Here is a 23,850-nt window from a genome sequence, read left to right on the forward strand (position 1 = left end):
TTGTACCACTACCTTGTGTTTTCTTAGTGAAACTTCTCACCATGTGGATTGTCTTTCCGTGAACCACCACTTTGTCTAATATAAGCAAGTCCCTGAGAGCAGAGACTTTGTCCCATCTCCTTTATTTCTGTATCTTCATCGCTTAAATACTGTTGACACATAATGGGCACTCCATAAGTACTCAATTGGCAGTTAACAACTTAAAGTATGATTAAGAGGCAGTCTTTGGTTTTGTTTTTATCATAATCTTACTTAAATAGTCCCTTCTTTATTACTGGGGTGAATACATGCATCCTTCAAGTGTGTTATTTCTTTATTTTAATCAGGAGGATTATAGTTAGTATTCTAGAAATTCTGCCTTTGAGTTGAAAGTCCAAATATTGAAGATTTCTTCTCTTAAATCATTTACCTATTACCTAAGATATTTTTTAATGAAATAGGAATAATAAGATTAATAAATGCTTTAGTCCTCCAAGATTCTTTTTAAATGTCTCTTTTTTCCTTATGGGGCTTTATTTTTAGGTGCATTTTAGTTTCATGCCTAAAATTTGAAATCATTTTCCCTTGATTCAATTTTATTCTAATATCATGTCTAACATTCATCTGATCATTTAACATTTGCTATCTTACCTGTGTTAAGTATTACCTTTGACACATACGCCCTTCTAACAACAAACATGGTGACATAAACTGTCACAATTTTAAAACAAAGTTTTACCATGATGCCGATAACAGTGCAAAGAAATGTTTACCTCCAGTATTTTTCCAAATCATTTTCCAGATTGGTATTTATTACCTTGGCAAATTAGGATTTAGGCAATAGAGTGCCCTTTGAATAGTCCCTTTTATGGATCTATTCTAGGGGTACCCATTCATGATGTCCAGATCCCTCTTACATGATGTGATTATGTAACAGTTTGGCCTTCTCATGGGAAACAAATGGCTTTAACAGTATGACTTTCTTTTACACTGTTTTGCAAGATATACAAGTCTGAGTTCCTTCCCAGATGTTAATTAGTATTTGAAAGTAAAAGAAGAGAAAATGAAATATGTGCAAATTCCCAATCTGTCTTTGTGAATAAATTTCTCTGGAGAAATTAATAAAAGAGATCAGAGCATCTCCCCTTTCCCTCAAGGTTAGCCAATCCTGCTGGCAGAAACCTAGTAAACTGGGGTGCCTGGGTGGCTCAGTGGGTTAAAGCCTCTGCCTTCGGCCCAGGTCATCATCCCAGGGTCCTGGGATCGAACCCTGCATCAGGCTCTCTGCTCTGGGGGAAGCCTGCTTCCTCCTCTCTTCTCTGCCTGGCTCTCTGCCTACTTGTGATCTCTCTATCAAATAAATAAATAAAATCTTAAAAAAAAAAAAAAAAAAAAAAACTAGTAAACTGATCCAGTACTAGAGCCCCAGATAGCTGAGGCCTTTTTTTGTAGAGGATGAGGACAGTACAGGTAACAGTAGTTAATTGTTTGACCTCTTTACAGAGTTCAAGGGGATAATGAAACCCTTTGTCCACTGTCTTTCTCTTGGAATTTCCCTCTGCTTGAAAACATTTTCTAGCCAAGAGTAGAAAAGCATCTCTGATTTGAGTGGATAATAAGACAGTCTAATCTTAAGCCTTGTAGGTTTAAAGACCTGATGTCATCAGCACCCTAAGGATTGACTCACTGCAAGGAAATACGAACAAGAAGCTTTTGGTGACTCAAATATTTGCATACATTAAGAAAGGCCATTTGGTGCATACATCTTACGAAAGGAACTTGATTGAATATATGAAGACTTCTGCTTCCAGTTTGACAGTGGGCCTAGAACTCTTAAGACTGTGTTTTCCAGGCATTCATATATGTTTAGTTGAATCTTCCAGTCTTGGGGGTCTCTTTTTGTCCCATGAGCCTCAGAGTAGTATCTTATTCTCTGAAATTATCTTCTGCCACATCTCTTTCATTATTCTTTCCTTTAGCCAGAATTGTACTTGAGATGGCTTTGAGACAAATTTGTCATTTTTCTTCATCTCTAAAAGTTAATATATGTAGTGCTAATGAGATAATACTAGACAAACCATATATAATTACTGGAGTCACCAAAATCGCCCTGTCCAATTATAGTTCTTACCAAAAAACTCACAAATAATACATTTTTCTTAATTTTAAGAACAAAACTTTTGTAACAGTGATTTATTATCAAGAAATTATTAATATTAAGAAATATTAGGGAGGAAATACACTCTGTTCAAATTAGTCCAGAGTCATCATATTGAACATTGTTTTTATGGTTTTAGCCGATGCAGTATAACAAAACAAGGTAGAATGAGGGAAGGAGATAATCATTACTTACTTGTGCATATCTTGAATTAGGATTTGTCTGCTAATAGCAGAAATCCCAAAGGAAAAAAAAAATGATGTTTAACCAAATCAGTTTTCCTGTGTTAAATAAATATAAAAATAGGAAGACATGTGCCACTGTATGGTAGACTGAGTGTTGGTATCTACTATAATTCAGTAAGAAAAAGCATAAAGAATGTAAAAAGTATTCAAAAAGAAGGAATATTAGTCGCTCATTAAACAAGTGACTCTCACCCATAATCAAAGAAATGAAATGTAAGATAATGACATATTTTTAGAGGGAGGAAAAGCATAGCGATTTCAAAATGAAAAAAAAAATTGTAATGAACAGTTGGGTAAGGATGTGATTAAAATTGCTCTGTTTATATTCTAGCATTATAAAATATTATAACCTCTCTGGGGAGCATTTTGGCAGTATATTTCAAAACCCTTAAAAATATGCCTGCCCTCCTCCTAACTCAGCAAATCCTCTCTCTTTCTCCCCTCCCATCTCCCCTCCCCCACTGGATTTTCTCTGAGGAAATAATCAGATTGACTGCAAAGGTTAATCTACCAGGGAAAAGGGAGTATTAGTCATCACAGTGTTGTTATAAAAGATATGCAACCTAAATGTCTGTCACTAAAGGTTTGGATAATTTAAAAGGGGGCACCTGGGTGGCTCAGTGGATTAAAGCCTCCACCTTCAGCTCAGGTCATCATCCTGGGGTCCCGGGATCAAGCCCTGCGTTGGGCTCTCTGTTCAGTGGGGAGCCTCCTTCCCTTCTCACGCTGCCTGCCTCTCTGCCTATTTGTGATCTCTGTCAAATAAATAAATAAATAATCTTAAAAATATAAAATACACATTATGGAGTCCTATGCCTCTTCTAAAAATTGTTTTGTTGGGGTGCCTGGGTGGCTCAGTCAGTTAAGCAGCTAAGGCTGCCTTTGGCTCAGGTGATGATCCCAGGGTCCTGGGATTGAGCCCTTCATCGGGCTCCTTGCTCAGCAGAGAGCCTGCTTCTCCCTCTCCCTCTGACTGCTGCCCTGCCTACTTGTGCTCTCTCTCTAGCTCTCCCAAATAATAAAATCTATTTTAAAAAAATTGTTTTGTTGAAGAGTATTTAATGACCTCAAAATGTTTGTAATAAATAAAAAAGATTGTGGCTTCCAAATCATAATGTTTATCATTTTGTGTATATTTTTCTGTGAACATATATTAGTATTTTGTCACCTGAAAAGGTAGATACCTTCATTTACCAATAAATGCAACAGTGACTTCTGTTAACCTCCTGAAATAGATAGGTATGTATCACTGTCCAGAGGTATCTTTTTGTTCTAAATTGCTTTATGAAGAGTTGAATTGTCTTGAAAGTAACAAGGCACACTTTTGTATTTATGTAGATATTCCTGATCAAGTTATAAGAGTTTTCAAAGCAGATCAACAGAGTTGCTACATTATCATCAGTAAAGACACTACAGCTAAAGAAGTTGTTTGTCATGCTGTTCATGAATTTGGTTTGACGGGTGCGTCCGACACATATTCTCTCTGTGAAGTTTCTGTTACTCCTGAGGGTGTCATAAAACAGAGAAGACTTCCAGACCAGTTCTCCAAATTAGCTGATAGAATTCAGCTCAATGGAAGGTGAATGTGCTTATTAGTGAATGTACTTATTTCTAGATTTTTTTTAATTGTACAATTAACTTACAATGGTGTTTTAGTTTCAGGTGTACAATATGTTCAATAGTTCTGTTACTCAGTGTTCAGCATGAAAACTGTAGTCACCATATAGTGTTACTACAATATTATTGACTATATTTGCTAGGTTGTAGTTTTCATTTCCATTAGTTATTATATAACTGAAAATTTTTATACCTTTTAATCCCCTTTTTATGTAGATGTGTTTTTGAAGATTGTGTGTAAAAGATTTATTAAGTAGAAATATCATGTCTTAGGATCATTGAAATTTCTCTAAAATTAAAGTAGGCTTTTTTTTCAGCTTTGTCTCCATAATTATATAAATGGAACCTCAGAGCGTAAGCACTCATAAGGACTACTCGAAAGTAGGAGAAGGAAGGGAAGGATAATTTGCTGAAATATTTTAGCCCTCTTGCTAAAACAGATTCTTAGAACCACTGGTGTAGTCCACTCTTTAGAGAGGAAACCAAATGATACTTATCTTTGTATGTATCTGAGTATGTATGTGTTTAGTTACAAATTTGTTTTTAGTATGACTAAAATGTACTCTGTGCAAAAGAGGGCATAATTTTTACAGTTCTTTTTCTAAGCAGTTTTCCAACCGTGACTATGGAATAACTTTTTTAAATTTTTAAAAATTTGCTTTGAATATTATTTGATCAACTAGAAGATTGTTTCTATAGTACATTTGTTGTTAACTCTGGTGATTTTGTCTGAGAATAATGTTCTTTTTAGTGAGCCTAAATTCTGTATATAGAGTTAAGATCCTTAGAAACCTTAAAATGACTACCTCTCATGGTTACTGGTAAGAGAGAATGGATGAACTCAGCCTTGCTAGATATACTTAGTGGAGCCAGAGTGCTCAGCAGTCTGGGAAAGTCCCAGCTCTGACCAGAGTGAGTTATTTGGTTTCTCTCTGCTTGAGTTTTCTCACTAAAAAAATGGGAATGATAATAGTAGAACCTACCACATAGGAATGTTAATTGAATGAGTTAGTCCCCCACTATAAATGTTAGATACAGTTTTATTAACTAGGGTCTCAACACATTTATAGTGTTCTTTTAGGTATGTGAATAGTATACACACAGAAGAAAACAAGATATAGTTCCTTGATAGTCAAAAATAGATGGTCACAAACTGAGGCTGGGACAAAAATTGTATATTAGAAAAGAATGAACTAAAAGACACATGACAAGTATGTTACCTTTTTTATCCCCAGCAACAGCCCTATACAAGATACTTCCCAGCTGTGAAACTTGTCTTTAACTTTTAAGTGTTACAGATTTGTTAATGTAAAAAGAAGAAAATGAAGGTCTCTTTTATGATTGCCAATCAGTGCCGTTTGCTGGAACGAAGTTTTGTATTTGAGAAGGGAGAACTCATTAGTGGAGAGGTTTTTCCTCTTTACTGGTTTTATTCTTTGCTTCTCTTGGGAATTGAGAAAGAAGAAAATGAGTGTAAGAACGACTTCTGAATAGAAGTGTAAACAGTCTTGATTCAGATGTTCATTCATGCTGCCCATGAACAAATACTGACATAGTACCTACCCTGCATCAGCTTCCTTCATTTATGCCTCTTAGAGCTTTATCCTCAAGAACACACACACAGTTGTTGACACAGTATGTGAGTAGTTTCATAAAATGGTTAGGTTCGCAGCATTGTCAACATTATTTTTACTCTCTAATAGATGTCAAATGGTGGAACAACAGGGTAACTTCTTTGTCTTCTCATTTACAATGTTAATTTTCCTGAATAGTCTGATGTTTTTGACAAACCATATAATCACATTTTGACAACAGTCCAAAAGAAAGTGTTCTTTATAAATGTGAAATCAGTTATAAAGATATTTTTTTTCTTTTAGGTATTATTTAAAAAATAACATGGAAACAGAAACCTTATGTTCAGATGAAGATGCTCAAGAACTAGTTAAGGAAAGCCAGCTCTCCATGCTGCAGCTCAGTACCATTGAGGTGGCCACTCAGCTGTCAATGAGGGACTTCGATTTGTTTCGTAATATTGAGCCTACTGAATACATTGATGACCTTTTTAAATTAGATTCCAAAACAGGAAATACTCACTTGAAAGAGTTTGAGGACATTGTTAACCAGGAGACATTCTGGGTTGCCTCAGAGATTTTAACTGAATCCAATCAGCTGAAACGAATGAAGATTATTAAGCATTTTATTAAAATTGCTCTTCATTGTCGAGAATGTAAGAACTTCAATTCCATGTTTGCCATAATAAGGTAAGTATGTATGAATATTTGCGTATAGTTTAGACATGAAGCTGATTTTTTACGTAGGTATTAAGTGACTAGAAGAAAAGTCCAATTAATAGGCTTTCAAAGTATTGTTAGATTTAATTTTCCATTCTGGTGATAGTGGCTTTTTCACTTTCTTTTTCTGCCATCTTTCATTTAAACATTTCTTTTGCTGAAGAGGGTTAAGTACCTTCCCATTTTTTTTCCTTCTCCCCCCTTTGATGGATTATACTCTATTGGGATTTATGGCCAACAGGTGATCTTTATCATCAGATTCCCGTATTGGGCATCTTTCCCTATCTGCCTCACTGCGATTTGGCACTGAAAAATCAGTGTGGCATCACTGCTCTAACCTAAAATTGCAATTTTGAAACAATAAAAACAACAATAAATAATGATAATAATGGCAACCATTTGGTGAGCACTGATTTGTTTATCAAACGCTGCATGAGGTATCTGGTGGTATTGTTGCTGAAGCACAATAGGCCTTAGAATTTAAAAATTCATGGTCTCTAAGTCCAGGAAGTATGGATGGTTATATGTCCTGGAAGCCTTTCTACCCCTGACTCACTGTGACTGGCTAGATTGGCTAACTGAGGTAATAATGTATTTTCTGACCCTCCCCTATATAGTGATAAGGGGTTCCTCTTAAAGGAAGTCAGGTTTTTTGGAGGGTAGTTATAGTTTTGCCTATTTATAAGATCATGTGCTTGTATATTGCAGCATAATTACCTCCTAATCCCAGCTATGTATAACTCCCACAGAATTTAATTATGACCTGCTCTAGTCTCACATGAGATAGAATTGGAATCTTTATAATCATAAATCTGTCATGGTGATGAGAAACTCCTTTATGAAGGTAACCAGTGGGTGCGCTTGAATTAGACGCTTTAGGAGGAATTTTTGTTGGTGTGATTTTTTTAATTTGATTTTAGAAGGAGTATTGAACAGATACTCCTATCTGTTCTAAAGGTTAGCCTTTAGAACAGCTGAACCTGTGTCTGAGTCCGGCCTCTCCAGTGTAGTAGCACTGTGTCAGTAGAAAATTGAAGACTTTTTTTTTTCACCTATAAAATGCAGGAATATGCCACTTACTTCAGAGTTTTTAACAGCTGAGTCTAAAACAAGGAACCAAGATTCCATTGATGGATGCTTGGAAGGCTAGAAATTGAAACTGTGTAGGAGGCATAAAGTTAGAATGTGAGAGTTAGAGGCTCAGTTTTGGAGTAGTCTGTGGGAAAAAAGCTGATTAACACTGAGAGAGTCTCTATGTAAAAAATAAATAGTAGAGTGTTTAAGAGCCATAACTAGTGACCATCCAGAGTGTAGGGGTAAAGAAGAGAGTTGAGCCAAAGAGATAGGGGACAGTTTCAAGAAATAATAGAACAGCACAGTTATGGGTGCCTGGGTGGCTCAGTGGGTTAAAGCCTCTGCCTTCAGCTCAGGTCATGATCCCAGGGTCCTTGGATGGAGCCCCACATCGGGCTCTCTGCTCAGCGGGGAGCCTACTTCCCCCTCTTTCTCTGCCTGCCTGTCTGTGGTCTCTTGTGGTCTCTTTCCCTCTGTCAAATAAATAAAATCTTTTTTTTTTTAAGATTTTATTTATTTATTTGACAGATAGAGATCACAAGTAGGCAGAGAGGCAGGCAGAGAGAGAGAGAGGAGGAAGCAGGCTCCCTGCTGAGCAGAGAGCCCAATGTGGGGCTCAATCCAAGGACCCTGGGATCATGACCTGAGCTGAAGGCAGAGGCTTTAACCCACTGAGCCACCCAGGCGCCCCAAATAAATAAAATCTTAAAAAAAAAAAAACAACACACAGTTATGATAGTGTCTTTACAACCAAGGAAAGCAATTCAAAAGAAGGAAAGACAGCTCCAAGGTGGGTATTTGGTTAAAGGTTTGTTTTGTTTTAAAGACTGTTTTATTATACACATTATTCATATTTAGTAGTTCCTGTAAAATTAATTGCTTTGTTTTCCCATATTTTATATTAAAGTATATCAAAGAAACTAACTTTATAGCAGAGATGACACAAGCGAATCAATCAGTTTTCCCTGGAATTAGGTAGTAATATTTATTTCCATTATTTTTCTTAGTCTAGCTAACGGTTTGTCAATTTTGTTAATCATTTCAGAAAAATGCTTCTTAATTACATTGATCTTTTTTATTTTTCTGGCCTCTATTTGCTATCTTTCTGTTCTGATCTTTATTTTTTTCCTTTTTCTAACTTTGGGCTGAGTTTCTTCTTTTGCTAGTTCTTTGATATGAAAAGCCAGGTAATTTCCATTGCTTAATAAAATTATTGCTAAAATTCTGTCTTGGAAATAGTTTTTGCGGCATCCCATAGGTCTTGTTATGTTATGTATCCATTTTAGTTTGTTGAGAGATAGTTATTTCCCTTCTGATTTTTTTTTTTCTGACCCATTGGTTGTTCAAGGGAGGGTTGTTCATTTCTCTTTATTGGTAGATATTTCCCATTTTCCTTTTGTTAGTTCCTAGTTTTACACCTTATGGTCAGAAAAAAAATACTTGACATTATTTCAGTATTCCTATATTTTCCAAGACACTTGTGGTTTATTTTATAATCTCTCCTGGAGAATGTTCCATTTATGCTTGAGAAGAGTGTATATTCTGCTAATGGTGAAAAGACTGTCCTGTATATATATATGTTAGGTCCATTTGGTCTAAAGTATGGTTCAAGTCCATTTATTGATTTCCTGTCTAGGTAATTCATCTGTTGCTGAAAGTGGTATAGTATAGTCTCTTACTAATGCGTTGTCTGTTTCTCCCTTCAGATCTGTTACTGTTTGCTTAATATAGTTACATGCTGAAATGTTGGGCACACACACATTCATGATTTTTATGTTTTCTGGATGAGTTGGCCCTTTATCATTATATCATGACCTCCTTTGTCTTTTGTTACCATTTTTGGCTTGAAATCCATTTGGTCTGATATAAATAAAGCATCCTCTGCTTTCTTCTGGTTTCTATTTGCATGGTTTATCTTTTCCATCCTTTTACTTTGAGCTTAATTTGTGTCTTTTAAGCCACAGTGAGTCTTCTATAGGCAGCATATAGTTGGGTTTTGTTTTTCTTATTCATCCACCCATTCTGTGCCTTTTGATGGGAGAATTCAGTCCATTTACATGTAGAATGTTTGCTGGTAAGGACTTTTATTACTGCTGTGTTACAGTTCTAGCTGTTTTGTAGTTCCCCTTTTTTCATTTTTACTCTCTTGCTATGTGCTTTTGTGAATTGATGATCATCTGTGTTTAAATGCTCTGATTCCCTTTTCCTTGTCTTTTGTGAGTCTGCAACAGGTATTTGCTCTGGGGTTACCATGAGACTTACATGAAACATAACTATTTCATGCTGATATCAACTTCAGTCACATGTAAAACTCTACTCTTTTACTCCCTGCTCTTATATGTTTTCAGTGTCAGAATTTGCCTTTTTATTTTCTGTATTCCTTAACATCTTAGTGGCTGTTGTCATTTTGTTGTTCCTTAAGCTTTATTCTCTAAGTGGTTAAGAAATGATCATACTGCACTATTAAGCATTATCTGAATTTGGGGCACCTGGGTGGCTCAGCTGATTAAGCTCTGCCTTCAGCTCAACTCATGATCTCAGGGTCTTGGGATTGAGCCCCACATTGGGCTCCTCGCTCTGTGGGGAGCCTGTTTCTCCCTCTCCCTCTGTCTGCCACTCCCCACTGCTTGTGCTCTGTCAAAGAAATCAATAACATCTTTTTTTTGTTTTAGTTATCTGAATTTAACTATGCATTTAACTTTATCACAGTGGCATATATTTGTATATCTTTTCGTGTTACTATTTAACATCATTTCAGTTCAGTTCAAAGAATTCCTTTCAGTGTTTCTTATAAGGCAGGTGTAATGGTGATTTTTGTTTTCCTGAGAAGGTACTTCATTTCTCAGGATAATGTTGCCAGATAGTGTCCTCGGTTGACAATTTTTTTCTTTCAGCATTTTGAATATATCATCCCACTCTCTACTGGCCTATAAGTTTTCTGCCGAGAAAATCGGCTGACAGCCTAGTAGATGTTCCTTTGTGGGTTATCATCTTTTTTTCTTTTGCTGCCTTTAGAATTCTCTTTTCTTTAATTTTTGACAGTTTTATTACAGTGAGTCTTAGAGAAAGTTGTTTTGAATTGAAGTAATGGGGTAATCAGTTAGCCTCATAAACTTGAATTTCCAGATCTCATCTCATGTTTGGGGAGTTCTTGGCCATATTTCTTTAAATAGGCTTTCTTCCTCCTTCTCTGTCTCTTCCCCTGTCTGGAATTCAACTAATTCGGATGGTTGGGTTTTTTGGTGGGCCCGTGGATCATGTAGGCTTGTTTCACTCTTGTTCATTCTCCCCACTCTCCACCCCCAACTGGGTTACTTCAGAGTTGCTATTCTTATTCTCACTGATTCTTCTCTTTCATCTACTCTGATTCTGATGCTTTCTGTGACATTTTGTTTTATTTTGTTCATTGAATTCTTCCATTCTAAAAAAATCTATGACTCTTTTTTATGATTTCTGTATCTTTGTTGAATTTCTCATTTTGATTATGTATTATTTTCCTGTTTTCATTGAATTACCTTTCTGAATTTTCTTGTAGCTCATTGAATTTCATTAAAATAGCTATTTTGAATTCTTTAATAGGTAAATTGTAGCTCTCCATGCCTTTGGGTTTGGCAACTAGAGGATTATTGTGAACTTCAGTGATGTCATGATTCCCTGATTTGTTTTTGTTTTTTCTTTTGAAGTAGCATTAACCCTCTCCCAGTTTTTACTAGCAGTCTTTAGAGTGAGGGGAGGCAAAAAAACTTTAGCAGTCTTCCTGTAGATTCTAAGACTTTCTCAGACACTACATGGATGTATCTACTCCGTGCTTTCTCTCTTTCTCTCTCTCTTTTTTTTTTAAGATTTTATTTATTTGACACAGAAAGAATGTGTGCATACAAGCAGGGGGAGCTGCCAGCAGAGGGAGAGGGGGAAGCAAGCCTCTCTGCCTGACACAGTCCTGGAACTTGCTGGGACTCGATCCCAGGACCCTGGGATCATGACCTGATGTCATGTCCGAGGGCAGACACCTAACTGACTGAGTCACCCAGGCACCCCTCCCTCTTGTGAGAGAAATCTAAAGTTTATCTTCTCTGTATTCTCCAGTATACCCTGTCATCTGCTAATAGATTCTATTCTGTTTTCCTGAAGGTGGTGCTCCAGTTCAAGTTTGTGGTTTCTCCTTTGCTCATAGACTCTGGCCTATTTTCTCTGCTCCTTCTTTACCAGAGTTTGTTCTCAGGACGTTGGACAGGGAGCCAGCAGCAGAGGGAAGAAGGATGTAGGGGTATGAGTTGGGTGTATGGAGCAGGGCAGGTGCCAGTAGGTCATTTGGGGCCATCTGCAGGTGAGAGGTGAGATGTTCCTTGTGGCTCCTGGGCTGACTCCTGTTGGAGTCCAGAAGCTGTCAGCAGGACCTGTGTTCCTTTAATGTCCTCCAGGAATCTTCCATACTACTCTCCAGTTCTGCTCCCTCACGCCTTGTCATGGAGCTCCCACTTTATTGGATGTTCTGGAGCTTAGTGAAACAAGAGTGAAATTAGTGTCTTTGATAGCATCCTACACAATTAGGGAAACCAGACATGTACTTAACTAGTTCACCCTCTCCCCTGTGGGAGAAATCACCAGCTGTCTAGTTTAGCTTTCAGCTGTGTCCCTGTGGAGAGGGGTGAAGCCAGCAAAATCAAACTATTCATTTTACCTACTTAAGCGCATCCAGACTCCATTTTTTTGTTTTACTCCAGCCGAGTGCTAGAACTTTTCTTCTGGAAACATGGGCTTCCAGTTCTGTCCACTTCCATTAACTGCTTTTGTTAATCCTCTTCTCAACATTACTTGTATCAGGTTGTAGCAGTGTCTTTTTTTTTTCCCCTCCTCTGTAGGTTCCAGGGTGGCCTTTATTTCTGTGTTGGTTTTGTGTTCCATTTCTTTTCTGAACTTCACTAGTTAACTTCTTTTTACCAATTCCTTCTACCATATTTTCCTTAAGCTCTTTATATCTCTCCATTAAGCTCTTTATTTATTTTACTAATTCATTTGAAATCATGGCTAGGTCATTGATTAGTCCCAGTTTTTATTTGATTGGTGGCAGCATTTTTCTTTGTGTTGTTTTTCCTTGTAGCTGCTCGTTATAGATTCTGTGTTTATTTTTTTCTTTTTGAATGATGTGGGTTTTCCTGTACCAAGTATTTGGAGGAGGTTCATATGAAAGAGGATCTAGGGCATTATTCCAGGCTAGCAGGAATTGAGCTTAAATGTGAATTGTTTACCCTTTATTTCTTTCCACCACATGGAGATTGGTGGCTTTAGTGCTGCCTACCACTCAGAGTTTCTACCTTTTATCCGGTCTCACCGCTTAACTGCTTCTTATCGAGGTACTGTAGCGATATACTTTATCCGGCATTCCCTGGTAAGGAACATGGTCCAGCCCCCACCTAATTCTATGTCTATAGATTCCTTTGTGTTATTTCAAAAAGGAGGGTGGTGTTCTTGCCTTCGGGGTGAGTTACCTGCTTTGGAGAACTTTACTAGCTTTCATTGAGACCTTCAGCTACAGAAGTTCTTTTCAAGCATTTGCCATTCTCCTATTTAACTTTGACTTTTTGGGGTCAACCTTTTAATGTGTTTGGGAGTTACAGATAATTCCTAGTTGAAGTGGAGATGAAATTTGTATTTCTGATACTCGTTTGGTCATTTGGGATGATTTCTCAGAGGCAAAGGGAACAAATATCTTGACATCACACCTTAAAAATCAGAAGTTAAGAGAACATTTTAAGTTCACTGGTGTCCCTAAAAGTCAGGCAGCTAAGTATAAAAGAGGGATTAACTGGTAAGAAAATTGAGGCTTTATATATGCATGATTCATTTGGCAGCCTACCTGGGTGGTGGGGGTGGTAGTAGAGACAAAAAGGGATAGGGAAGAGCTGCAGTCTAATGGATATGCATGCTTTTCAACCTCGGGGCTATCCGAGTTTAAATACCTGTAGAAAAGAAGACACTGAATATATGGAGGCCTTGGGGGAACAGGATTAGAATTGAGAGATAGGGAAGTATTTAAATACGTGTAGAAAAGAAGACACTGAATATATGGAGGCCTTGGGGGAACAGGATTAGAACTGAGAGATAGGGAAGTATTTGAATCAGATGTGAGAGAACAAAATCTCTGGAAAAGAAGGCTGCCTCTGCCCTAGAACTTGCCTCAATTACTATAGCATTTGTGTGTAGCGTTACTTAAACCTCTTTCAAATAGATAATGTCTCCATAAAGTTATTTCTAGGTAAAACAAACAGAAACATTGTGGTATTTGAGGGTGTTTTTTTTTATGTTAAGTGTGTCTTTTATGGAAATACTATGTTTGTCTCATACATGCAAGCTGGAAAATAAAGGCTACAGGAATACAACCATAGACAAGTAATATATATAGTTCCTCTGAAAGCAGTTTTCCTTGTTGTCAGATTAGAGAGTCCCTTGTATTTTTTTCTCCCACGGTTATACTCTGTTCATTTCAACATACTAAAATTTGTCCCTACTTACTTTAGCTTTGTTAGAGAAACTTGGTGTATATGCTTTACTGCCCTGAGTCTTTCTCACTCCTCCAAGTCCCTTATTAATGTTTTTATTCTCATCTTTGGCAGTGGCCTGAACCTGGCATCTGTAGCACGACTCAGAGGTACTTGGGAAAAATTACCAAGCAAGTATGAGAAACACCTCCAAGATCTACAAGACCTTTTTGATCCATCTAGAAACATGGCAAAATACAGAAATATTCTTAGTAGTCAAAGCATGCAGCCTCCAATTATTCCACTCTTCCCTGTTGTCAAGAAAGATATGACATTTCTCCATGAAGGTATTTAAAAGTTATTTGAAAATTAGCATGTTAAACTTCTACTAATTCCACAGAATTGTGCTTCATTATATTTTATATGTTTTGCAACCTTTTACGTCACTAAAGCTTTATGTAATTATAAATGCAGCAACTTTTATAAAACAAAATCCACATTATTGACAAAAATAAATTTAGGTGTTTATCCTATGCATTCAAACATAAACTTCACTTATACTCAGATCAGACTGTTGGAATCATATTTGTTATTTTGCTAAGTAATACTTTTCCTTCCAACTTTTTTTTTAATTGAATTACTCAACACATACAATACATAAAAGTTCCCAAAATCATTGAGCAACTAAATGAATTATGACAGAGAGAACATCCAGGTAACCAATACTCTGGCCAAAACCAAAATGTCCCTTTCTAATTAATTACCACCCTCATTCTCTTCCCCAATAGAAATGACTGTCCTGACTCCTAATACTGGGGTTTAGTTTTATCTGTTGTTGAACTTTATATAAATAGAATTACAGAACGTATTTGTTATGCTTTGGTTTGGTTTTGGTTTCTAGTTTATATTGTTCAACCTTAGATTTGTGAGATTTTTCCATGTTTTTGACTATAGCTGTACTTGACTTTCAAAATTACTGTTCCGTTACCTGAATGCAGTACAGTGGATTTTTCCATTCTTCTGATAAGCATTTGACAGTTTTCCACTGTTCACCTATTTTGAATAATGCTGCCTTTGAATATTCATATCAGTCAAGGTGGCATTTATGGATCTGATACTCATATAATCAACTTTAGAAAAGAGTTGGCATTATGTACTGAAGTGCAACACTGTCATTGTTATTAAGAGTTGTCATTGTTCCTCATCAGTACCTGGTAAATTCAGTCTTCTTATTTTTACCCATTTTAGTAATGGTGTGGTTTAATTTGCATTTTCCTAATTACTAATGAGATTGAATACCCTTTTATATATTTATGTGGGGGGTTTTTTTGGTCAATTATGAGTTCAGGTTTCTTATGTATTCTTTTTATCAGATTTTCTCTTTCATTTATTACATTTTTAAGTATTTCTTATAAATCCTGGGTATAATATGATCTACTTTTTGAGTCTCTTAAGATTATCTTTTGTTGAACAGCAGGTTCTTAGCCTTAAAAGCCTATCTTAGTGATCTTTTACCTTATTTTATCTACAAACTTCCTGAGTTAATTTTTGTGTATGGTATTTGTTCTAGTACAGTAACTTACGAACTGCTTTACTCTTTTTCTCATGTTACAATAGACATTATAATATTTATACTCAATTAGTTGATGTTAGGTTAATATTCATCAGTACTTTTCTATGTATTGGGCAATACAAGGAACTTAGATTATTTAAATTCCATTTACTAACCTCCCAGTTTATATGCAGTTGTTCTTAATGCTTTGAACTCCCACATACTATCATTTAGTAGAGTCAATATTTATATGATATTTTTTGTTTTTATTTCTTTCTGCATTTCAATGCTCTATGTGGTTGGGGGTTTTTTCTTGCTATAGAACACTATTATTTACATGCAAGTCTGCTGCTGATGAAATATCTTAATTTTATTTATCTAAAAATATCTTTCTTCATATTCATTTTTAAGGCATAATTTTGGTTGGCAGTTGTCTTTGAACATTTCAAGAGACCATTCCATTGTGTCCTGGCTTTCATTGTTAATGTTGGGACATCATTTGTCAGTCTTACTCGCTGTGCCTGTGACTATATTTTGTTCTTTTCCAATAGCTGCCTTATAATTTTCTCTTTGTCTCTTTTTTACCTCTGGTTTGGCTGTGATGTAACTAGGTGTGGCATAGTCCTGATTTATTTGTAAGATGTCTTGAAAGCTGTATTTTGATTTTTTGTTGTTGTTGAGTTCTGAAAATTCTCATTCATTTTGTCTTCAAATTTTTTACCTTTCCTCTTCTAACCTCTAGGAATTTTGATTCCACCTCTGTTAGACCTTATGACTTCCTCCGTTGCCTCATATCCTCTTTTCTCTGTTTCTCATCTTTTTGTCTAACCGTGCTTCATTCTGGATAATTTCTTCCAGTTTATCAGTTCTTTCTTCAACTGTGTGTAATTTACTATTAAATATATCAGTGAGTTCCTACTTCTAGGTTTTGTGTTATATGAGGCTTTTTTTTTTTTCTTTTTGGTGAGGTTTATAATTTACATTTTTTAATCTTTATTATGTTCTCCATAATAGTTCTGTGTTATTTTCTGTATCTTTGCACATATTCGACTTGGTTATTTTAAAGTCTGTGTCTAATAACTCCCATCCTTTGTGGGTCCCTTTCTGTCATTTTTTTCTCCTGCATTTAATTCATGTTGTCTCTTTTCCTGATAGCCCTGGTTATTTTTGGTCAAATGTATGTTGTTAATAAAAAATTAGAGAAATAATCTGAGATTTTAGATAATGTCCCATTCCTCCAGAGAAATTAAAGCTTGCTTTTGCCAGACAGCTAGGTGTGCTAACAATCCAAAATCACCTTAATCCATTTTCATATCTTGAGATAATTTAACACTGAACTTGTATCCTGGTCACATTTAGTTCATCCTTAATCCCAGGATAGCCCTTCGGGATCCCAACCCAAAGCATTGGAAGTTTGCCAGAACTTAAGTTGTTTCCTTCTAATATCATAGGTTGGGATGGTACCACTTAGTTCTTTAAATTCATCATCTGCCTTTTCTGAATCAGTAAATACCCCTAGGATGAAGCACTGCGAAATAGTAAACCTTCCCCAGATCTTCATTCCTCTTCAGAATCTTCACTGCTTCAGTAGCTTTTTGATTACTTAAATTATTTGCTTTTTCTGTTTTTGCTCAAATTTTCTAGTTATTCCCAGTACAAGGTGGTTCTGATTATCTGATCTTACTGCCCCTACTCTCCTTACCCCTCTTTCATAAGGAAATACTGTGATAGACTTCACATATATTTTTCTGAATTGCTACCTCAAAACATGTTTATGTGACTTGAAAAGTATTTTTGATTATTATTTTGTTACCACCTCACATTTTGAGGCACTGAACAACTCACATCTTTAATGTATAGGTTCTGTTTACTATGAGGAGATAGAACATGCTGTGTTTCAGACCCATTAGGTTCTTAAAGTTGTTTTGGGGACTTAAGATTTCCACAGAGGCATCTCAGGGGCCTACCACATTAGATAAATGCAGCCACACTAAGTATTGAAGACAGGCATGAAAAAGAAACACTACGATAGACAGTCACATTGCCTTTTGAACATTTTTTTTTTCTTTTTGCCTTGTACTCTGAACTTTAAGTAAGCCATCAGATAGGCTAAGTTTGGTTTCATACCTACTCTCTTCAAAGAAAAGCAGACCATTTTGAAAGTTGTGTGAATTTTTCCTCAGAGCCCAGTTATCAGAATAGAAATAATAATTATGGAACTTTTAAGTAAGCATATTTGCATCAGTTGATGAAAGTAAAAATTATAAATTAAAACTTTGGGTAAAAGAAGGTGAATGGCAAACTAGAAAGTGTTTCTTCTGTGAGCCAGCCACCTCTTAATTTTAACTAATAATTGTGATTTAAGAAAACGTACCTACTCTTCCTTAATCCCCCACCAGAACCCTCCCTTTTTTTAAGAATAGTTAGAAGTTTTCAGGGGATATCTCCACTTGTTAAATGTTGACAACTCATTTAACAATTTCTAAAAGTGTTTTAAATCAAAGAAAACTTACTGGATTAATTAAGCTCATAGGTCACTCTTTATGACCCCTGGCTAAAGCCTAAGTTTTCAGGTGCTATACCCTACTGTCTAAAAGAGCAGAGACAGGTACCTGCCTGACAGTGAGCTGAGCATCTGGAGAGTAAGACTTAAGGAGGTGCACATTTTACAGGTGTTTCTGTAACAACACTGTGAAATTGGTTTCAGAAGCTATGTAGCTTATCACCTTCCAGTATTCATAATCACTGCTCCCATAGGAATAGAATTCCTTCCAATAGCTCAGTACCTAGGAGCAGAGTTGAGTCATATACATCACTTCTTAAAAATAGAAGTGGCGGGGCACCTCAGTGGCACAGTTGGTTGACTCTCTGACTCTGGATGTCAGCTCACTTTATGATCTTAAGGTTGTGGGATCCAGCCCCACATCAGGCTTGGTACTGGGCATGGAGCCTGCTCAAGAATCTCTCTCCCTCTGCCCCTCCCCACCTCCCTTTCTATCTCCTCCTCTAAAGAAACAAAACAAAAAACAAGAAAACAGAAGTGGCAGTTCGAATTGTGCTCCCAAGAGAAACTTGACTTCTGCTACCTTTATATAGGTATTTTAATTTTGAGAACCAAAGAATTGCTTTTATTCCATAGGAAATGACTCCAAAGTAGATGGTTTAGTGAATTTTGAGAAGCTAAGAATGATTGCCAAAGAAATCCGCCAAGTTGTTCGAATGACTTCTGCTAACATGGACCCAGCTATGATGTTTCGGCAGAGGTAAGACATTGAAGTGTGTAAAAATGTTAGAGTGACGTCAAGTGATACAGCAATAATATTTATTAACCATCTCCCATTTGTTATATACACTACATGACATGCTTACACAGGTCAGTCATAAGTAATCATTTGTCCTGGTACCCCTTAAAGGTAGGTGGTATAGGGTTTCCTTTTACATTGGAAAAAACCAGTGTTGAGAGCAGTTAGGTTATTTGCCCAGTATTATGTAGTTTGCTGACATTTGAACACGTATTCTGTACTACTTTTTTGAGTAGGTGGATAATTCTGTATTATTGTTATGTTAAGTAACTAATATAAAAAAATTGCTGACCCTTACTGAAGTTATCACAGAGGACAAATGCGTTTATCTGGTTTTCAGCATTATTTGTATAGTATAATTTATTAGTCTGCACATGTCTTCTATTTTTACTGAATATTTTTAAGTTGTTTTTCTGATTAAGTCATACTTTATTCTTTTAAAACATATTCTTTTCCTCAAGCCATAGTACTACAGTTTATTTGTGTGTAAGTACTTTAACAGAATTGAGAAAGTGCAGATTTAAGCATGTTCCATCATTAATAGAAATGGCAGATGTTATTTGTATTCCATATTCACTTCTAAGAATGTTTTTTAAAATTTATTTTTAATATAGTAAAGTCTTTCTCAGACTATATAAAACTTATAGAACATTTGTTGTCAAGATGTTCTCAGTAATTTTCATAATTTTCAGGGTAAATAGATAACTGGGGTTTTAATCTAGGTGACTTACTTTTTTCTGGGCCTGTGTGTATAGCTTCAGTACATAAGACTTCCAAAATGAACTATCGACAAAGGCAAGCACAGTTCCTTTGACTTAAAAAAACATGTAGTCTAGGAAGGAAACAAAAAATACTTGTTTCTTTAAAAATCAGAGGTGGAGTTAGAGTTTTGATAACCAAAATACAGTGTGTGTGTGTCAGGGTAGATTTTTTGTTTTGTCTTAATTACTGTTGTAAGAGAAACTTGACTTCTGCTACCTTTATATAGGTATTTTAATTTTGAGAACCAAAGAATTGCTTTTATTCCATAGGAAATGACTCCAAAGTAGATGGTTTAGTGAATTTTGAGAAGCTAAGAATGATTGCCAAAGAAATCCGTTGGGGAAGAGTCTTTGTTTTTGTAAGGAGTTGATCTGATGGTTGCTCCTAGTGTAGAGACCTTCAGAGTGTGGGCGAAGGGTAGTGTCAACTGTCCTCTTCTGCAGCCATCCCACTCCACCCTTAAGAATCACTGTGTGTAATGAGCACATGTCGGTGCTCAACAGTTTGGAAGCAGAAAACAGTAAGAACCAGGGACCAAAGCAAACTTGGAGGGGGGTTTGTTGTTTGTTTGTTTCTTTAAGTTTTTGCTTTTGTTGCATGTTTCTGTCCAGTGGTCCCACCACTCCCTGTTGTCTTTATGTGGACCTCCGTTTATATGTTAGGGGCCTTGTTCCTGAAGACATAATGACTTTGTGCCCCTACCAGGCCAGTAAATAACGAGTACCAGCTGAGCTACTAAAAAGAGCAGAGGAGGAAAAACCTAAGGAGGAAATTCATAAACTTGGCTGTTTTCTGTGGAATGGCCTTGGTTAAGTAGAATATAGTGTGGGGGAAAAGGAAACATTTATAATTAGTTTGGACACTTAGAAATGGATTGAATTTTCCTGAATCCGTTTTCTTTGTCAGCCAGTACTGAAATGTGCTCTTTGTTTAAGCAAGTAATTGTCCATTTTGTGGGGTAAATTATCTAGTGTGGACAAAGTAACATCTTTTATTCTAACAGTAATCAATTTGCTGACTGAAAAACAGAGACTTGGGGCACCTGCAGCTGGAGCTTAGTGGGTACAGGCCTGGCACACTGAGGCCAGCAGGGAGCAAAAATAAATAGAATCTTTTTTCAGTCTAATTGGAGTATAAGGATATGCAGTATCTTATTCTGATGGTATATTTTTACTTAAATTTTAAGTCAATTTTGCTGGTTAGCATTTCTTGTAAAGTACATTGTCAGAGAAATTTCTTCCCTTAGAAATGACATAAATTTTTATGTTCCTTGTAATTTCATCCTGTCATTTGAATGAGCGGCCCAAAAATCCTTTCCAAAAAATACTCAAAAATTCTTCCTTAATTTAAGGTTTCCTTCCCTAAAAACTTTAAATTCACAATTTAGAGTTAGAACGTGTTTTTTCTTAAGTTTCTTATTAACATAAGCCTAAGATACAGATTTGATATTAGAAATATAATTAACCTAAAAAAATATTTTAAAGAACATTGCAGGTTTGTTGGCCTTCAGTACGTATCATAATTCATTTTACCCCTCTGCATTCCATTAAGGTCATTTTACTGTTAACTACCATTTTTTCTTGGTAAAATTTTTCTGTTCTAGTCTGTCTCCATAGTTTCTCTGACTCTCAACTGTTGTCTTTTTTCTGTGCTTTCCTATTCAACCCATGCTTCAATGTTTGTGGCTCTTGCTTGCAGGAAGAAGAGGTGGCGGAGTCTGGGGTAAGTGTAGAGATGAATGCAACTGAAATGAAGATTGTACGACTCTTAACATATACCGCATCCTATTCATTAATGCACGCACAGAAAATAGCATGCATTCTATTAACCCTGTCAACCTACATTCCTGACAAATGCCTTTTGCTAACAAGGTGAAAGTAGTGATGGAACTAGCTTTTTTTTCCCCCTTTACTTTGCCATTGTTGATGTCCCATAAGTCCCTTATAGATTTTAATTTAGCAGGGGCAGTTAAATGATGATGATGATAGTAAATATTTGGTGTGTGCTATGTGCCATTTATTATTCTGAGCACTTTAAATGAATTACTGAATGTTTCATCCACCCTGGGAGATAAATACTGTTATTCTCATACTCTCAGACAGGGGAGATAGACTGGTCTAAATTCTTATAGCTCACTAATAGTGGATCGAGACCCAGGTATTCTGATTCCAGAGTCTGTGCCATTTTCTTATTCTCAGATGCCATATTTTGGGATGCCTGGCTGGTTCAGTCAGTAGAGTATGTGACTCTTGATCTCACAGTCATGACTTCAAACCCCACATTGGATGTGAAGATTCCTATTAACAAAAAGTTTCTTCAGATGCCATATTTTATTAAGAAATACATAATAATAAAAAAAGGATGACTTTTGTTTGTGAAGGTTTTGTTCCCATTAGTTTTCCAAGAAGAGGCAGCCTTATCCAAACTCAGCTATAAAATTCAGTTAGTAAACAATGAATCTTGGAACACTACATCAAAAACTAATGATGTATTGTATGGTGACATATAACACAGTAAAAAATTTTTAAAATTTTTAAAATTCAGTTAGTAAATAATTGAAATAGGATGATTTTAATTCATCAGATCCACTAATACTGTGAGATGTAATATAACATGATAGAAATTTATTTTAAATTTCTGCCATTTTTAATAAGAGACTCCCTTATCTTTCTTAAAACTGTAATACAATCAGGGTGCCTAGCTAGCTCAGTCTGTAGAACATACAACTCTTGATCTTGAAGTTGTGAGTTCAAGCCCAAGTTGGGGATAGAGTTGATCTTATTTAAAAAAAAAAAGAACTAATACAATCAGAAACTGCCACCTTTTGTTGTTCAGGTATGTTCAGATCTCTGCGTTTACATAGATACCTATTTAGAATCATAGAATGTTTAGGACCTTATAAATCATCTATGTATCCCTTTCATTTTTAGATGAACAAAGAGATGGTTTTATGAATGAAGGATTTTGTTATTTTAAGACTAGAGTGAATCATGAAGTTAGATGCTCTTATTACATGATAGAAGGATTTTTTGTGAGCCACTTAACTTGAACTTGAGTCTTGTCTTATTTGTGATTTTGTTTTCTGTTGGAAGTTTGGTGAACTTGAACTTCCTTCTCCATTCTTCCTTCTCTTTGTGTTTCTCATGTGTTTCCTGTATTCCACATTTATGTCTTGGTCTTTTCTGGTTCTTCTCACCAAAAATACTGGCATTACTGTTATAAAGAAAAATATTTAGTCAGTACATCCTACTGGGAATTTGGGGTATTGAATGACTTAAGTAACATATTCACTGTTCGGTTTTAGGGTTGCATTCTGTTGTGATTTTGTAGAGGCTAAGTGCTTTTATTCTTATATCATGGTACTTTTCTGTTCTGGAAGTAGTTTAGAAGACATTTTATTGTCATTTATTACAATGTTTTTAGTTATTAGAATTTTGTGTGTATCCTAGATTTATAGAAACCTTTTTTTTTTTCCGGATACCAGTGAAGGAAAACTTATTAAGATCTTTGTATTCAAATTTGCTCCTAAATGTTGGCACTTGATTTTACTGCATTTATTTGGATCTAAGATATCTTCAGTTGTTGGACACACCATTATTTGATGTACCACTAAGAAAAATCATTTCACTGCCTTCTTACCCCTGAGTATTTTTTACTTTATGCTTATTTAAAAGAGCTCTTATGTAAACTTAGGTATGTGTTTTTATCACATAACACCCTTTTGCATTCATTAAAAGAAAAATGTTGGGACGCCTGGGTGGCTCAGTTGGTTAAGCAGCTGCCTTCGGCTCAGGTTATGATCCCAGTGTCCTGGGATCGAGTCCCACATCGGGCTCCTTGCTCAGTGGGGAGCCTGCTTCTCCCTCTGCCTCCATCTGCCAGTGCGCTCGCGCGCTCTCTCTCTCTCTCTCTCTGACAAATAAATAAATAAATAAATAATCTTTTTTTTTAAAAAAAATGTGAGCAAATTAAATTGGTTTATTTGGATCTTAGACTTCTTCTTATTTAGAATATGAATCTTCTGAGTGACAAGTTTCTGGGAGGTTTTTTTTCCCTGCACAGTAGTATCTTTTGTGTCATCCAGGGTGTTAGTAATGCATTATTTCCTAAAACAAGCCATTAGAGAAGTGAAAGCTTTTGGTGCTAGAGTCTTGGCTTGGGTTTGTAGATACTTGCCTCCTTTTGACTGCTGCTTTGGGAATGTTGTGAAGCTTGTCGGATTCACTCCCTTCTTAAAATCATTTGGAGATTGAAAGAGTAGTTCATTAACGTCATTGGATTTTCTTCCCAACCATTCTTAAGTTTTGACGTTTCTCTGTGTGAAAGGGGCCTGACCAGTAGCAATTGAAAGTTGGTTTCCAATGTAAGGCACATCCTATTCCAAAGATCTT

The 23,850-nt window shown here is 36.0% G+C and overlaps 1 protein-coding gene across 13 annotated transcripts in view; it reads left to right on the forward strand.

The window, feature by feature from the left end:
• The window catches only part of RAPGEF6 (Rap guanine nucleotide exchange factor 6), a 193,712-nt gene that overhangs the window by 147,533 nt on the left and 22,329 nt on the right, over window positions 1–23,850 (forward strand). For 10 of the 13 annotated variants that reach the window (XM_044228140.1, XM_044228206.1, XM_044228180.1 and 7 more), the window contains 5 exons: window positions 3,721–3,961; window positions 5,877–6,260; window positions 13,979–14,190; window positions 18,535–18,658; window positions 21,158–21,181. In XM_044228140.1, the coding sequence (XP_044084075.1) occupies window positions 3,721–3,961; window positions 5,877–6,260; window positions 13,979–14,190; window positions 18,535–18,658; window positions 21,158–21,181 (985 nt within the window). The remainder of the gene's footprint in view (window positions 1–3,720; window positions 3,962–5,876; window positions 6,261–13,978; window positions 14,191–18,534; window positions 18,659–21,157; window positions 21,182–23,850) is intronic. The other 3 variants (XM_044228157.1, XM_044228163.1, XM_044228226.1) reach the window with 1 other exon arrangement.

The sequence above is a fragment of the Neovison vison genome, chromosome 1 (genome assembly GCF_020171115.1).
Source record: "Neovison vison isolate M4711 chromosome 1, ASM_NN_V1, whole genome shotgun sequence".
NCBI classification, from domain to species: Eukaryota; Metazoa; Chordata; class Mammalia; order Carnivora; family Mustelidae; genus Neogale; species Neogale vison.